Source organism: Camelus ferus, chromosome 18, assembly GCF_009834535.1.
Source record: "Camelus ferus isolate YT-003-E chromosome 18, BCGSAC_Cfer_1.0, whole genome shotgun sequence".
Lineage (NCBI taxonomy): Eukaryota > Metazoa > Chordata > Mammalia > Artiodactyla > Camelidae > Camelus > Camelus ferus.
The window spans coordinates 8,761,068-8,776,718 of NC_045713.1; the positions used below are offsets into that span (position 1 = coordinate 8,761,068).

At 66.0% G+C, this 15,651-nt stretch overlaps 2 protein-coding genes across 11 annotated transcripts in view; one reads left to right on the forward strand and one right to left on the reverse strand.

Moving 5' to 3' along the window:
* MAFK (MAF bZIP transcription factor K) lies at positions 1–11,406 on the forward strand. Of its 3 annotated transcripts, none has more exons than XM_032459883.1 (3): positions 1–205; positions 7,908–7,987; positions 8,761–11,406. In XM_032459883.1, the coding sequence occupies exons 2-3, from the start codon at positions 7,952–7,954 to the stop codon at positions 9,193–9,195; spliced, it is 471 nt and encodes a 156-aa protein (XP_032315774.1). In that variant the 5' UTR covers positions 1–205; positions 7,908–7,951; the 3' UTR covers positions 9,196–11,406. The 3 variants fall into 3 exon arrangements, with proteins under 3 accessions (XP_032315774.1, XP_032315776.1, XP_032315775.1); XM_032459885.1 differs by lacking the exon at positions 1–205 and adding an exon at positions 3,550–6,326; XM_032459884.1 differs by lacking the exon at positions 1–205 and adding an exon at positions 3,551–7,257.
* TMEM184A (transmembrane protein 184A) overlaps positions 11,227–15,651 on the reverse strand; it is a 19,047-nt gene continuing 14,622 nt past the window's right edge. For 7 of the 8 annotated variants that reach the window (XM_032459876.1, XM_032459874.1, XM_032459879.1 and 4 more), the window contains one exon: positions 11,227–14,946. In XM_032459876.1, coding sequence (XP_032315767.1) covers positions 14,684–14,946 — 263 coding nt within the window. In that variant the 3' untranslated portion in view covers positions 11,227–14,683. Of the gene's footprint in view, positions 15,582–15,651 lie in introns of all 8 variants that reach the window. The other variant, XM_032459878.1, reaches the window with a different exon arrangement.

A 15,651-nucleotide genomic window follows, 5' to 3' on the forward strand; every position in this document is an offset into this window, starting at 1 on the left:
CCCGGAAGCGGTGTCAGATGCTGGGGAGCCGGGCGGGCGCGCTGGCGGCGGGCGGCGGGGGGGACTTGTTGTTCTTCGCGAAGTCGGAGCCCGAGCGCGCGGCGGAGGCGGCGGCCGAAGGGGAGTGCGAGAGTGAGTGCGAGCGCGAGGAGAGCGCGTGCCCGTGAGGAGCCGCCGCGCGCCCGCGCCCCCCGCGCGACGCCAGGTGAGGAGCGGCCCGGCGGGGCGGGGCCGGGGGCCGGGGGCCGGGGGCCGGGGGGCCGGGCAGGGGCCGCCCGCCGCTGAGTCACGGCCGCCTCGGACCCGCGGCGAAGTTGGGCCGGCCCGCGGGACCCCGGCCCGGCCCGCGCACCTGCCGTCAGGTGTCCCTCCCCGAGCGCGCCGCGCGGGCTGGGGGCCTTCCTTCTGGAGCGGGGGAGCGCAGCCGCGACCCCCGCCCGGCGTCGGGAGGGCCGAGGGTCGGGTCGGGTGGGGAGTGCGGGCGTTCGGGCGGGCCCGGCGCCCCTGCCCGGCCCGCCCCACCTGTCCTGCCTTTAGGCTCCGGAGATGCGCTCCGGGGTGGAAGCCGGTGCGAAGCGGAGGGCCACGTGCAGGGGAGCGCGTGGCGGCGCAGGCCCACTCGGCCTCGCTCACCTGGGCGCTTCCCGGCTGGGCCGCGCGGTCCCACCCCGGCAGCCCTCAGGCCGGGCCCCACGCCGCCCGCGCCCAGGTCCCAGGCGCTCCGAGGGTGCGGAGGGCGAGGAGGAGAGGCCGCGCCGACCCGCTCACTTTCTGAGCAGCTGACCTGCCAGGGTTCCCCGGAGGGAGGCCTCGGTATGGAAGCTTGGGGTGGGGAGGGGACGGCGACCGCGTCACTTCCCGAACCCAGGGTCCGCGTCTCATCTTTCTGGTGTGTGAGTCGGGGGGGGGGTGGTCTCCATCCTTTCCAACCCCACTTGCGGGTTCTGCTGGGCTTCTGCCGAGTTGAGGAAACAGACGGTTTGTCAGTCTGCCTGCTTCCACACACCTCGGGAACCCGGGAGGGCATGGGACGTGTTGGGCTCTGGCCAGGGTCTGCCTTAGAAAAGCAGATCGCCTTGCCCTCCGCCTCCGCCTCCGCGTCCGTGTCCGTCTCCGTGTCCGTAGTAGTGTTCTCACTCAGCACGTGTGGTGGAGGCCTTCTCAGAGCAGCACTTGCCCCGTTCTGCCTGTGGGCCTGGAGCAGCTCGGTGTTGGGTAGCTGGAAGTTCCCTGCTCTGTCTGGTGTTAATGATTACGCTCTGTTTACCTCCCACACAGCCCTTGTAGCCAAGGCAGAAACGGGATCTTCCACCACCAATTCATTCAGCAATTGATCAGCACTCAGCCCCTCTTGCCACGCCCCTGGCCTGGGGGAGCTCTCAGCCCTTGGGTGCCCACAGCAGCATGTTGTGGCCTATCAGTGGGCGCCCTCAGCCTGGCTCGGCGGCCTGTCTGCCTCCCCTCCCCTTGGTCGGCAACGATGAGATCTGGCTGTCACAGCAGTGGCTGCACAGGTATCTTGGTGAAGGACAGCTGTGTTCTGGCTCTGGAGCCCAGTCTCCAAGTCTCATGTTTTCGGCGGGATGGCACTTCTTAAAAAGCAATGGTCTAAGCAGGTGGGAGGGTCTGGGCAGCGGAAAGTGGGCTGTGCAGTGGGTGGGGCGCACCTGCCACCTGTTGCACTGTGGATAGTTGACACCGTTCTGAGAACTTCCCTCCCTGGGGGCAGCAGGGATGTTTTAGTTAAGCTCCGTAGAGGGTGTCTGCTTTTATAACTTAAAGCTGGACCTCTGGTTACTCCAAAATAAATCATTTATTAACTCAGAAACACAAAGCGAGGCTCTTCCCTGGAGTGCTGGGGCAGAGCTGGACTTGAAGGGACAGGTTCCAAGTCCAGCGTCACTCCCTTTCGAGGTGGTTGCTAAAAATGGGAGCTGAATCGAGGCTACTTGGGGAAGTCAGCTCCGGGCTCGCGGCGTTCCAGCCCTTTCTCCAGCGCCCAGGCGGAGGCTGCCCCGAGTACGGTCCTTTTCCAGCCCTTCGTTGTCCGCGCGCGGCATGCTTTCACTCTCGGGCTCTGCCGCGGCCGGAGAGTTTGTTTACAGCCCGGGCAGCCTGGAGTTCCTGCCTGTGTCCGGGCTGTTCCCGAGTCTAAAGGTTTCTGGAGTGGACTTTCTGGATTTAGGGTCCAGTCCACATGGGAAATAGAGACCCGGCCAGTGGGGAGCGTCCTCTGGTAGCTGCGCCTCGGAGCAGTAAACAGTGACTCACCCTCCCCTCTGCTCCCCGCCCCCCTGTGCTCTGCTAATGGGAGCTGCATTGCTCCGGTGTTTACTTTTGCTTTTTATAAGTCATGGACTCGTCATGTTTCCTCTTTCTTACCGTTTCAGGAAATTGAAAGTGTCATCTTAAAATCCTAGGATTTTAGAGCAGGTAGAAATGAACCTCACAGTCTAGGCTCACGTGCACACACACCCCATTTTACAGGAGGAAACTGAGCCCTGAGCTCCTCACCTGCCTGTGGGGCGGGGTCCAGGTCCAGGCGCTGGCCCAGCGCCCCACCGGCTTTTCTGTGCTGTCTTGGGGCCTTAGGCTGGGGGGCCGAGAGGAGTTGGGAGACCTCTGCAGGCACAGTGCTGATACATCTGCGTATGCAGTCAGGAGTTGGGGGGAGCAGGCGTAGGTAAGAAAGGCCCCTGCTCCCCATCGAGTGAGGGAGACAGGAAGGCCAGGGCCACGTCTTGGGTTCTGCCCTTGTGTGCTCAGGAGGGCGCCCCCGGCCCGCCACAGGGCGGGCATATGGGGGGCTTTCCGGTGAAGCAAGGGGGGGAGAGGAGAGCAGGGGATAGCGGGAGAAGGGTGAGGGTGCCTGACCCAGGTGGGGGGACTTGCGGAAGCTTGGAGTAGAGGCCTGGCCTGGCAACAGGTGGCCAGGAGAGTGGGGGGCTCCCTCTGCTTGCTTGGCGGAGGGGGCTGCGTTTGAGGGACAGAGATGCGGGGGGCCTGGCCGAGGTGGTGCTGTGGGGCTGGGGCACCTGCAGGGGACTCAGGCTGAGGTGGCACGTGGGCGCGGAGGGAGAGGCCAGGCGGGAGGGCCGTCAGCCAAGCTAGGGGCACGGGAGGCGGGCAGGTGTGGGGAGGGCGCATCTCTGGGGCCCCTGCTGGCCATGGAGGTGGGGCTGGTTGGAGCCCCAGAGTGCACAGAACCCTGAGGAGGACCCCCAGGGGCGGAGCGAGAGGAGCAGAGGGCCAGCCCGAAGCTGGGTGGTAGGACCCAAGGGTGGCCAGGGTGTGGCGGGGGTGGGGTGGGGTGGCGTTCAGCCTGCTGTCAGCTTGGCAGCTGCCTGAGTCACCTCTGGACGTAGCCAGGATGACACAGCTTCCTCAGACTGCAAGTGCAAGGTGACCAGACGTCCTCCCAGCCGGGCAGACAGTCATGCCTTGCCGGAGGGTGGCCAGCCAGGGCCGGCCTGCAGGCTGGGTGAGGGCTGGGCTGGCGGGGTGTCCCCCAGTGTAGGGGAGCTGGGGCGGGCTGTCAGTGCCTGGTCGGGAGGTGGGCGGGGCTGTGGGAGCACTCCTGGTTCTGGGACCTGCCTTCGGCTTGTCGACGTGTGCTTGTTTGTCGGACAGGCGCCTGCTGTGCGGCCAGCCAGAGGGGCGCTTGCCTTTGGGTCCCTGGCCCTGGGTCCCTGGTGAGAGGCCCTAGAGCAGAGGCAGCTGCATCGTGGTGGCTCTGGCTTTGGGGTTTGCTGCTCTGCTGCAGCAGTGGGAACCTGCACCTCCAGGCTGGACCCCTGCCCTTCGTCCTCCCCCCCCCCCCAACCCCGATCTGATGTTCTCGAGGCCTGGGAATGGGAGGGACGCTCTGTTCACCTTCACTGGGCTGAGAGGGGCCGGCGGGGAGAAGCGGCTGCCCCACCCCACACCCGCCCCTCCAGGCATCGGAGGCAGCATCTCCTGCTCAGGCTCAGGGCTAGGCTAGCAGGCAAGAGCCTGAAGCTTGAAAGCCTTCTTTGCTCCTGGGTAACTTAAACCTGGCACTGTTTGGGTTGGATCATTACTCCGTCAGCCACCTGGTTCCTTGATGGAGAAAACGTCCCACGGGCCCTGAACCCTGGCCCAGCCCAGCGAGGGCCAGAGCATGCCGGGCCGGCCAGGGCAGTGAGCTGGCCCCGAGCTGGGTCGCAGCAGCCGCTGAGCACCAGGTGCTTGTGAGGGTGGGAAGGTGAAAAGTGAGCGGAGGGGTCCGTGGTCCCAGCTCCCCTGCCTGCTGGAGGGCAGTCCAGTCCTGTTGGGCCAGGGCTCCCTGCCCTGGCCCTTACGGGTGCGGCAGAGGGTGGGGGATGCCCTGGCTCCCAAACTCACACCAAACTCTGCGGTTGTGGGAGCTGCCTCTGTCTGGGCTGCCACGGTGTCCTTTTCTTAGAGAGGAAGTGATCTTCCGTGTTCACCTTGCTCAGCTGTACGTCAGAATGAAGTTCCTGGTTTGGGGTTGGAAACCAGCATCTCCAGTTGGGAAGACGGTCGTTCCAGATTGGAGGTGCTGGTGTCCAGCTCGCCGAGCAGCAGCTCCTTCCGGGCAGGGAGCGGGGCGAGCGGGAGGGCAGCCCTGCCACCCGGGCTGGCAGGCCACCAGGCCCCTTGGGTCACTTCACCCAGACAAACCTGTGGGCGCAGGCCCCCTGCACGTGGTGCTTCCAGGCTCTGATGGTCGACGGCCGGGACAGGATGCCCGGGTGTCCTCGCGTGAAGCTGCTGGGAAGGGGTGTGGGGCTGACCAGTCACTGGTGCAGCAGAGCCGGATCGGGGAGGGTGCACCCAGGTGGGAGGGGAAGCTGGCTGCCCGGGGCGCCCCAGCCTGGCCTGACCCTGACGGTGCCAGGCTGGCGTCTGACCCCAGCTGGGTTTCGGCCGAGCCTTAGAAAGCTGTCCTCCCGACGTGAGCGCTGCTGGCCTGGGATTGCCTAACGCCCTGTGGTTTACAGACTCTTTGGGGCAGTCGTTTCAAAATCGGTTGTTCTGCAGACTCTCCTTCACACCTAGAAACTATTCTCTCAACGTCTTTCCGAAATCAAATCGTCATTTGTCTGAAGTTTGGGGTGACTTGAGGTCAAGCCTGCGTGCATTCCGGGTATTTCGGGTGGAAGTAAGTAGCGGGGCCGCCCCGTCTGCATCCTGAGCTCACGGCAGCCGGGCTCTCCGCCCCGGCCCGCGGGCGACTTTCCAGTAGAGCAGGCCCCTGAGGGGGGCGGCTGCTGAGGTCTGATCGCCTGCAGCAGGGTGTCTGTAGATGAGCAGGGCCTGGGGACAGTGTCTGCTTCTGCCTGGGACCTGCCCACCTTCCCTCGGGCTCTCTGGTTCCGTGGAGAGAGTGCCGGGGTCCCAAGCCCTGGGGGTTGAGAGTGGAGCCCCCACCCGGGCCGGAGTCTCGCCTGGGGCCACCTTCTCTGCCCAGCCGAGGCCCTCTAGGGGCTGACAGCAGTGGCGCCCTTGTTCCCATTCCCTGTTTCTCAGGAGAGAAGAGAAGCCCCACACAGAGGGGGTCTGCCTGGTCATTCCCAGCCTGATCTCGAGACGCTACTGCCGCTCAGCCCGGCTCTGCGGTTACGGCACTCTAGCCTTCAGTGCTGGAACTACCCGCTGGGACGGAAGGTCTGAGATCTCAGGAGACGCTCCCTGAGGTCAGGCCCAGGTGGACCTGGTTGGGCTGCTCTTTCCTGTCTCCCCCAGACTCCTGGCCCGTGGTCCTGGGCCCCAGGAGCCCAGGTGGGGGACATGGCCAGAGGGTCTGCCCAGGCGACTTTGACCTGGTGGATGAGGACCCCTGATCCTCCTGGGGCCTGCGCTGAGGGCAGGGGCCCGGGCCTGCGGAGGGCTGAGGCCCAGTCCTGTGTGCAGCCTGGCGCCTGGGCGCCCCACCACGCCACGCCAGGGCGGGCTCATCCCCAGGGGAGGTGTCCCTGCCCTGAACGTGCCCCGGGCCCTGGCAGGCCGGCGCATCCATCACTGAGGGTCTGCTGGAGTCAGTGGAGGCCCCTCCTTTGCCCTCTGGTTCCCATCGGGTGGGGGCTGGTCCACTGGGTGGGCGGGGCCTCGGTCTGTGGGAATGTGAGCCCAGCTCTGTAAACAGCTGGTGACTCACCGCGCAGCTATGCCCTGGCTGCTGGGAGTGATAGCAGCCCCTCCTCGCTCGACTACGTGGAGAAGTTTCTCATGGCCCTCCCTCCCGGTGGCTTCTCCAGCCCAGCTTTGACCTCCACGTCGGGGTTGGGCCAGGCCTGGAGGGCACTCGTTTGGGCTCCCCCGATGCTAGGGGTCAAGCCATGGTGAGGAAGCATCTCTTACCTCCCTGTAGGGTGGCCCCTGGCTGCTGCGCGCCTGTTCCAGGCATATGTGTGACTACGCAAGGGGTGGGGAGGCCTGGGTCTCCTGGAGGCTGTCCAGCCCCACTGCCGCCCTGTGCTCCCACACCAGCGCCCGGGAGGGAGAGCGGCTGTGTTGCCAAGAGGGCTGGGGGTCCACAGGCCTGGGTGCTGGTACCCTCAGAATTTGCAGCCTTCGGTGGAGAAGGGTGGGCGGGCTGTGGGTGAGGGTCCTGGGGCTGCAGGTGAAGACCGCCCCCCACCCGGATCTCCAACACCCCTGAGTTGGAGGCTTTGCCATGGCTCCGTCTCTGGCCTGAGACCCTTCCTTGGGTATGTTTCTCTGCTCAGTTCACCCCGTCTGGCATTTGGAACGTGGTGAGCAGGCCTCGGTCTGTACGCCAGCCACACAATGCACCCGGGAGTCTGAGGCCCGTTCTCCTCTGTCCCTTCCTTGGCTGCGGGCACAGGGGCCTGCTCACTGCCCCACAGCCTGCTGTCTGCCCAGCCTGCCCGAAGCCATTGTTGCTGTGGGCTTCTCTGTTTCCATGACGACCATCAGGGGTTGGCTACTTCCCAAGGTCGCCATGGCAACTATCAGAGGGGAATCATGCTTGGGATGCTTTGGCTGGCTTTTTCGTGAATGATTAGAATGTGTGACACAATGCAGACGTGAAAATGGGAAGGGCGGGCGGCGGGGGCTGGCGGGTGGCGGGGACAGCTCCCGCCAGACGGGTCGGTGAGCTCCAGAGGCTGCGGCTCCCACCTCCTGTGTCCTGGGCGGGCTGGCTGGCTGGCGCAGGGATCCCCCGCCCACCCTCTGGGCCTCAGGTCATGGCTGTGGGGCAGCTGAGGAGGAGGCAGTGATGTCACAGCTGCAGTGCCCTTGGCCGAGGTAGGTCCGCTGGGGAGGGTGGGGCCTGGCCAGGGTGGGTGCTGGGCTCCCCCGCCTGTCATCGAGGTGAGCTCAGCAAGGCAGGGGCTCCCCAACGGGCACTTTCCTGTCTGGGAGCCAGGTGGGCCCAGAGTGATGGGGTCTGGCCAGGGCAGGTGCTGTCCCTGGGGCCAGCGGCACCCGGGGGCTAGGTGTGGCCACTCTCGGGAGGGGGCTGTGCCCTGGAACGTGGCATCCTGTCCCTCACAGGTGCACACGTCTGAGCTCAGGGTGAGAGTCAGAACAGGAAGCAACAGCTGCTCGTGCCCAGTGCCAGCCCAGGGCGCTGGTCCTTGGGGCCTGGCCTGGCGGGCGGAGGACAGCCGTGTGGCTGCTGGGCACCAGACCAGGGTGACCAGGCCGCTCCGCCGGCCGATGCTGGAGTCCAGGGTGTGGCCGGGCATCCCCTGGGCCCCCTTGGCAAAGACTCAGGCCCAGCCAGGTGCCCTAGCTTTCGGGGTGCTGGCTACACAACGTGGCACGGGGAGGTGAGCCTCCTCGGAGCATCTCTGCGGGGGGAACGTCCCTGTCTTGGGTCACTTGTGACAGCAGCTTGCCCTGTACCCAGCCAGGACCTAACCAGGCTTGTTTCTGTGCTTTGTAATTTCTAGTCACCATTTCCAAGCCGTTCTGTCCAGGTGACTGTGCCCAGGTTATGACGACTAATCCCAAAGCGAACAAGGCGTTGAAGGTAAGCGGGGTGGGGCGGGCACACCGCCCTGGAGGGACCCCTTCCGGCCCAGGCGCCCTTGCCCCGGAGCCGCCCTCAGAGTGTGAGGAAGGAAGCTTGTCACCAGGAGTGGGAAGGGGGCTGCTGGCTGGAGGAGGTGTCTCTAGGAGAAGTGGTGACAGAGCCAGGGGCTGTGGCCTCTGGAGATGCTCTGATGTCCAGAGGGTGGGGTGGGGGGACGCATGCCGGCCAGGCTGTGCTCATCACCCTGGCTCCCAGGTGTGGGCATTGTGGCCTCTGGTCCCGCAGAGCCCTGGTGGGGTGCACGTGGGCAGGGCGCTCCAGTTCCCGGGGCCTGGCTCTGTCAGTCCGCGGCACAGGCTGCCTCCCTGGGCCCTTAGCTCCTGGGGCTGGTGCGTGTCCTTGGACTGGCCATGTCACAGAGCAGAGCTGGGGCTGGCTGCAGTTGGGGCTCTCTCAGTGCATTTGTGGGCTCTGCACCTTTAAGCGCCTTCCAAGGCCCCTGGCTGGACCCTGACAGGTCCGAGGGGCATGGGGGCATGGGCTGCCGTCAGCCCCACGTCACGCACCGGGCTCTGGAGAGTTGCAGAGAGCAGGTTGAGCAACCAGGTCATGGCCAGGTGTAGCCAGTGGCCCCTTGGGGAACGCCGCGCTGCACCATGCGTGGTGGCGGTGGACCCCACAGCGACTGCCTGTTCCCTGGTGGCGGAGTGCAAGCCAGCCTGGACTGCAGGAGGCAGCCAGGCTCCTGACCCAGCGCTGTGGCCCCGCAGGTCAAGAAGGAGGCGGGCGAGAACGCCCCGGTGCTCAGCGACGATGAGCTGGTGTCCATGTCGGTGCGGGAGCTGAACCAGCACCTGCGGGGCCTCACCAAGGAGGAGGTGGTGCGCCTGAAGCAGCGCCGGCGCACACTCAAGAACCGCGGCTACGCCGCCAGCTGCCGCATCAAGCGCGTGACACAGAAGGAGGAGCTGGAGCGGCAGCGCGTGGAGCTGCAGCAGGAGGTGGAGAAGCTGGCGCGCGAGAACAGCAGCATGAGGCTGGAGCTGGACGCCCTGCGCTCCAAGTACGAGGCCCTGCAGACCTTCGCCCGCACAGTGGCCCGCGGCCCCGTCACACCCACCAAGGTGGCCACCACCAGCGTCATCACCATCGTCAAGTCTGCCGAGCTCTCCTCCACCTCCGCGCCCTTCTCCGCCGCCTCCTAGTGTCCGGGCGGGGGGCCGTGGGGAGCACAGCCGTGACGCCCACGTCGGGACGAGGACCCTTGTAGGGCGCCGGCTGTGGCCGGATGGAGGGTGGGTTCCCGAGAACCCGTGTGCTGTGCGCCTTCCGCCCACACCTGCGCACCCCCCCCCCGCCTTCCTCTGGGCCCTCAGTGCTCTCTCGACTGTCCTCAGGGCTCTGTCTTGTGCTGGGGGTGTCGGGATGTGTGGAGGGAGGGTCCTCCAAAGGTTCCTAGCCCGGACGGCAGGGTCTCTGTCCTCCACTCCTCCCAAGAGCAGCCTGTCAACACATCGGTGCGTCCGTCCACCCTGCACGGCCCCCTAGGCAGGGCAGGACCCCCTCACTGTCCTGACCGCACTCTGATGTCCCGGAAGGAACCGTGCTGCCCAGATGCACCGTGACCCTGCTGCAGCCTCAGCCAGGGACCCATGCTTAGTGAGCGGGTGGAGGAGGGGCTGTGCACGGGCGAGCACATGCGTGCCTGTACACTCGTGTTCATGTGAGCGTGCATGCGCGCACGCCCACCGCCCGCCAGCACACCAACAGTAACGGGAGTCTTGGGGAGCAGCTAGTTACAGGCGGTTGGTTGGGCCGTGGGTACGTGTGCAGAGTTGGAGTTGCACAAGCCTTGGGTTTTCCCTCCATCAGGAGACCTGGGGAGGCTGAGCCCCGGGAGGGAGAGGCGGGAGGGGGGCATGTTCTGTGTGTGGGTGCGAAGTCGGCGGCAGCCTCAGCAGGCTGGGAGCCGGGCAGTGCCCGCCGCCCGTGGTTCCCGCTGCTGGAGGAGACGGGAGAGCTGGGGAGGCGTGGAGTCAGGACAAGGAAGGTTGATGGTGATGCAGGCAGTGGGCACTGGGCTGGGAAGGCGGCAGGGACCAGCCTCCGGGAGCACTTGGATGGTCTGTGGGCAGAGGACGCGGGCACTCTGCAACCCTGGTGCTTAATCATCGCCTGGAGCCTTCACCTGCTCTTTCTGGCGCTCAGAGCCACTGAGGACCTCGGAGGCCCTGCGGGGGGCCCCCTTCCAAGAGCTGCCCTCGGGCCTCCGTGTGGCCAGGCATAGGCCCCCTTCCCGCCCCTCCTGGGAAGGTGCTGGGTGCCAGCAGGGGTCCCGGCTCCCGGGTGGGCTGTGAGCCCCGATCCCCTCCACAGGCTCACAGCCTTGGGCTCCAGCTCCCGGTTTCCTCTCGACATGCCCCCCACCGTCCAGGAAGACCCCCAGCCGGCTGCAGAGTCCCTGGGCAGGGTGTCATCCGCCCGGTGTGCCAGAGGAGTGGGGAAGACACAGGGCCCCAAGGGCTGCAGAAAGTGTTTGCGGCCTTGCTGGCCACCCTCTGTGCCCTGAGGGCAGGCATGGGGTCTGGGCGCCAGTCCTTCCAGCCAAGGGTGAAAGTGTAGAAAAGCTGTTGATGCCAGAGCCACGGTAGGTAATCCACATTGGATATCAGTAAGGACCATGGGAATATTTAAAAGAGAGAAAAGTATATATATATATAAAATTATATACACATTTTGTCGTACAGATTTCGTACCTTCTCTTCCTGTTTGATACTGTGGGTCTCAAGCAGAGCAGAGCTGCCGTGGGGTGTGGCCGGGGCGGGGCCATCGCCCTGCGCCGCCGCCGGCTTCTCACCCAAGTCGGCCGCTCCCGCCCACCGCTTCCCTCGGGCCTCACCCCCTGCCGAGGGGCCTGCCGGGCGCCCCCCAGTTCTCTGTGCGCCCCATCCCACGGCCCCGCTGCCCCTTCCCCGGACCGGGCCAGGCCAGGGAGACCAGCGCAGTCCCTCCCCCTCCTCCCCCTTCCCTCCCCTCCCCCTCCTCCTCCCCCCAGAGCGTTGAAATGTCATTGTCACAGTTTTAATATATGGATTTCTTATTTAAGAAAACAGGCTGATTTCCCGTCCCCCGCCCTTCAGGCCCGCTGGCGCTTCCTGGCGGCAGGGCCCCGCGTGCAAGCTGAGCACCGGTTTTCCGCGCCTCTGGCCACCTCAGCAGTTTCATTTCAATATTTATTTTTGTGCAGCTTTTATCATGATATAAATTATTGAGAAGAGACCCTACGTCGTGGCCCCTGTTTGTGCGACGCGTGGCCCGCGCCTGCCCCCCCCCCCCCCGGCCACACCTAATTTATTGCATCTCTGCTGTGACGCTTTTGTGCCTTTGCAATAAAGAGTTTTCTGGTTTCAGATCCATCTCGCTGTGTGGTTGGTGCTTCAGGCCAAGACCTCCCCACCACCCAGGGGGCCATTGGGTGTGCTGGGCCCCACATGCCCCCCATGTCCCAGACTCCTCAGCCTCCCCTGGGGGCCAGGGGTGGCATCTGGTGCTGCTTGGGAGCGGGTCACGGGGTCGGACAGGTGCTGGGACGTCTGGAGCCTGCGTGTCAGGACGGCCCCGGCTGGGCGGGGGGCAGACAGGTGGAGGTAGGCCCGCTCCCTTCCTGGATGGGGGTGGGGTTCCCAAGGCCCCCACCTGCCCTGGTCAGAGCCCCCGTCAGCAGACACAGCCCCCTGTCCCTGGGTGGCTTTGCTGGCTGGGCTCTAAGGGGAGCTTGCAGAGGTTGGGAGAGACAGGCCCTGCCTGGGGCAGGGGGCAGAGCAACTGAGCAGACTGCCCCTGAAAGCCAGGCCTTGCCCAGCCTGGTCCTGCCGGGGTCAGTGGGGGGGGGGTGTGTGTGTGTGTGTGTGTGTCCTCGGGGTGCTGCCCGCTCCCTACCGCGCTGATCCTCTGGGACAGACAGGTCGGCTGGTGCTTGGCCCTGGCCTCTGAAGGAGGGTCAGGTGAGTTCCTGACCACTGGCAGCCTGCGCCCCACCTCTGCCTGAGCCCACCGGAGCAGCCCCTCGTAGCCGGGGAGGTGCTGCTGTGCTGGCCCCCGTGCGGCCTTCGGCCGGCCCTTTCCCTCTCCAAGCCTCGAACTCCCCTCCAGGTGTGGGGACACGTGCACTCAGCATGTTGGACTCTGTAGCCCCGAGTTTCTCAGCGTCTTCCCCCAGCTGAGCCAGGCCCCGCAGCAGCTGTGGGGGCTCCCCAGCCCCAGCCTGGCACTCCTCGGGGGCCCCCAAGCAACAGCGCAGAGACCAGAGCCGGCCACAAGCAACTTGTGGGTCTGAGCTGGGAGGCACAGGCCCCGGCCTGGCGCTGGGCTCCTGGGACACGGTGAAGGGTCCCTGCCTGCTCTCTAGGCTGCCACCCTTTGGTGTGTATTTCTGGGGCCATTTCACAGATGAGAATACCGAGGCCAGGACAAGCCAGGCGACCTTCCTTGGCCACTCCTCGCCCCACACGGTGCAGCCTGGAATCTGTGTGCCTGATTGTCATCAGAGATGGTGAGATGTCCCTCCATCCCCCCAACCTCGCCCTCGGCAGGGCCAGGCCCGTGAGGCTAGCAGCCCCCTGACCTGCTCCAAGGCTCTGTCCCACCCGTGGGTGGCAGGAGCACCGGCCTTCTCTTACTTTGTTACATCAGAAAAGTCTGGCTGCAGGGAGTGAGGCTGGTGGGGCAGGGCTAGCTGGAGAGCTGGCCCCCTCTTGCTGGTTCTGTGACCTCGAGCACGTAGCTCTGCCTCCCTGGGCCGCAGCCACCTCCCCCGGGCTGCCGTGAGGATTGCATGTGCGATTCCTGGCCCAGCCCTTGGCACACGGTGGGTGCCCCTCAAAGTGCCAGGTGGCAGGACTGCCCCCAGCAGCCAGGAGCCCATGCTGTGTCTGCGTCTCCAGAAGGGGGCCCTGGTCCCCTTACCCTCTGGGAACACAGTTCTGGGCAACTCAGGCCCCAAATGGGGGGCCTCTCCAGACAAGGGCCTTCGGGGCAGCACTGCCCCCCTCACTCACAGTGTAGCCTGGCACCTTGCCTCTGCCCTGCAACCTCCAGAAAACCCTCCTTGGTTGGCCCGTCCCCGGGGAGCCTCACGGCCGCTCCCACATCAACTGAGACGTGGGGGGCCTGGCCATGGGAGCCTCGTGGGGACAGGCTGGGCGGACCTCTGCCAGCCACAGAGGGCACGATAAGGCAACCGGGGACTTTCCAGCGGGCAGCGGGGAGGAGGCTGGCCTATCTTATCAGGCAGCTGGCTGGGCCCTGGGAGAGGCTGCTGGCCTTGAGTCCCGTGTCCCCCGGCCCAGGGAGCAAGGGGGAGGGGGTGACCCGACTCTGGCCTGGATTGTCAGGCAGTTCCCACCCTGATGAGTCTCTCCGAGACCTTCGACACTTTTCTCTCTTTCCCTGGTGATGTGGGAGCTGGCGGCCTAGAGGCGCGGGAGGCTTGCGGCTCAGTGGTGCCCCAGGCCTTCCTGCCACAGTGCTGCCCACCCCCCCACGCCTGCCTGCTGAGCCTCAGGCACCTGGGCCGCTGCCCACCACCCTGCACCTTCCCCTGGCTCCCACCCCACCCTACTGAGCACCCCAGACACACTGGACAGACCTGCAACCCGCAGCTGCCTCTTCACCCCTGCTGCCCCCTCCCCACGTGGTGGCCCCTGACATCCAGGGCCCGCCCTCACTCCCTGCTGCTGCTGTCCCCTCTCCTGCGTCCCAGACTCCCTCAGCTCTCTGGCACCGGGCGAGAGGTCTGGGGAGGCAGGCTCCAGGTACGAGCCCCACCTTGGCCTCGTCAATCCAGTGCGGGCAGGGCTGGCAGGAGGCCCCTAACACTGAGGAAGCCGAGGGCCCGGCTCTGGTGGCCGTGCAGGGAGGGCTGTTCCGCCTCACGTCTCCCAGCTCGAGGTCTGCCTGCTAGGAGCTGCGGCCCCGGGGTGGGCGGGGACCCTGCCCCTACACCCAGGCTTAGCACAGTGGGCTCACCGCCTCCCTCATTCAGCGGAGCCGACCCTGCAGGGACATAGGCCCCAGGAGTCACTAGAAAAACCTAGACTCTTTATGTATAAATGAGCGTGATTCACTGGACGCCAGGCGCCCTCCAGGAGCGGCCCCAGCATCTCCCAGACCCACATCAGGCACAGCCCCCCAGTGGGGGCCGCTGACATGGCGGGCTGGCCTCGGCCCTCCCTCCGTGGGGCCACAGCGAGGCTCGTGGTCACCCCACCTACGCAGCCCGCGTGGTGCCCTCCTGCCTGCAAGGCCTGCAGCTCTAGGGCCTTCGGGGCTGGCCTGCCCCGCTCTCCCTGACCGTCCTCCCACAGCTGCCTGGCTGGGGATCTGTCCATCCAGGGAAGCCACGCTGGCTCCCTGCCCCATGGGGCCTGATGGTCAGCTGAGCCCAGCAGGTCCCAGGGCTTGTCAGACAGGCTCAGGTGCCCTCTTCCGGGGCCGTGGGCCCACCAGGTGATGGTGTGGCACCTGGGTGCCTGGCAGGGCCACCAAGCGACCCGCTGCACTGTCCAGAGGTAGGCTGGGATGTGGGCTCCGTGGGTCTGGCAGGATGTGCCCAGGAGAGGCCTGACCTTTGGCAAGATGGTTCGTGGGTGAGGGGCCCTGTCCTTTCCTGGGTTGGTGACCCCGAGGCACCCCCTACAGCTCCTCCTCGGGGATCAGCATCCTCTTCTCTATGTTGCGGCTCTTCCTGCCCCCGCTGCCGGAGCCACTGTCCACGATGGGGTGGGTGCTGGGTGAGGGGTCCCTGCCCTGGCCGGGCCCCCGGGCCTCATGCGTGGCCTGCTGCGTGTACTGCTGGTAGGCGGGTGAGAAGTTGTGGATGGCGTCCTGCACGATGTCCTGCGGGCTCATGGTCTCCTTGAGGCCACTGGAGATGCTTTGCATGGGTGCCGTGGGGGCTGGGGGCAGGCAGTGTGTGGGCCAGGGCAGGGGTGCTCCTGGGGCCCCGCCGTCTCTCCACCGCACACCCAGCCCCGGGGACCTGGCCTTGCTCCCCACCAACCTCAGGGCTGCCCAGGGCTGGGGCTCCTGCATCTCCAGGTCCTGGCCTCAGCCAGCAGAGGGTGAGTCCCAGGGACCCCGTCTCAGCCCAGCTTCTCCACCCCAGCCCAGCCCCCCTGCCAGGGTTTGCAGAGGAGAAGATGCCCTGGCTGGCTCCCATCTTCTCTCTGCCCTGGGGTGAACCCTTCACCAGCCACACCCGGCTCAGGCCAGCCCTCCCCAAACAGGCCATCCATGAGGGCCGCCAGCACGAGCCAGCATCTGGCCTCTCCCACCAGGGGCCTGGGCACTGGGGTGTGGTAGATGGGGTACCCCAGGCTCAGGTGGCACCAAGCCCCTATCACCAAGGGACCGTGGGGCCCAAACCCCGGTCTGGCCCATCTCACTCAGAGCTCAGACCACCTGCCCGCTGGCCCCTGCGGCCGGCCTGCCTGGTCTCTTTCCCTGGGCCACATGCAGGTGAGGCACCCGTCTGGAGCCGCGGTCCTCCTGTGGGGCTGTCTCCCTGCCATCAAGTTGATGTCTCCAGGGACTGTGTGCAGGATGGAGGACAGAGGACGGCGGGGCTGGACCTGCCCCACCTCAGGCCCACACCCGCACTG

Bases quoted from the DNA above. Each gene is read 5' to 3' on its own strand.
- MAFK (XM_032459883.1), top strand. From the start codon at position 7,952: ATGACGACTAATCCCAAAGCGAACAAGGCGTTGAAG. The intron at 7,988-8,760 runs GTAAGCGGGGTG...GTGGCCCCGCAG, and splicing joins AAGCGAACAAGGCGTTGAAG to GTCAAGAAGGAGGCGGGCGA.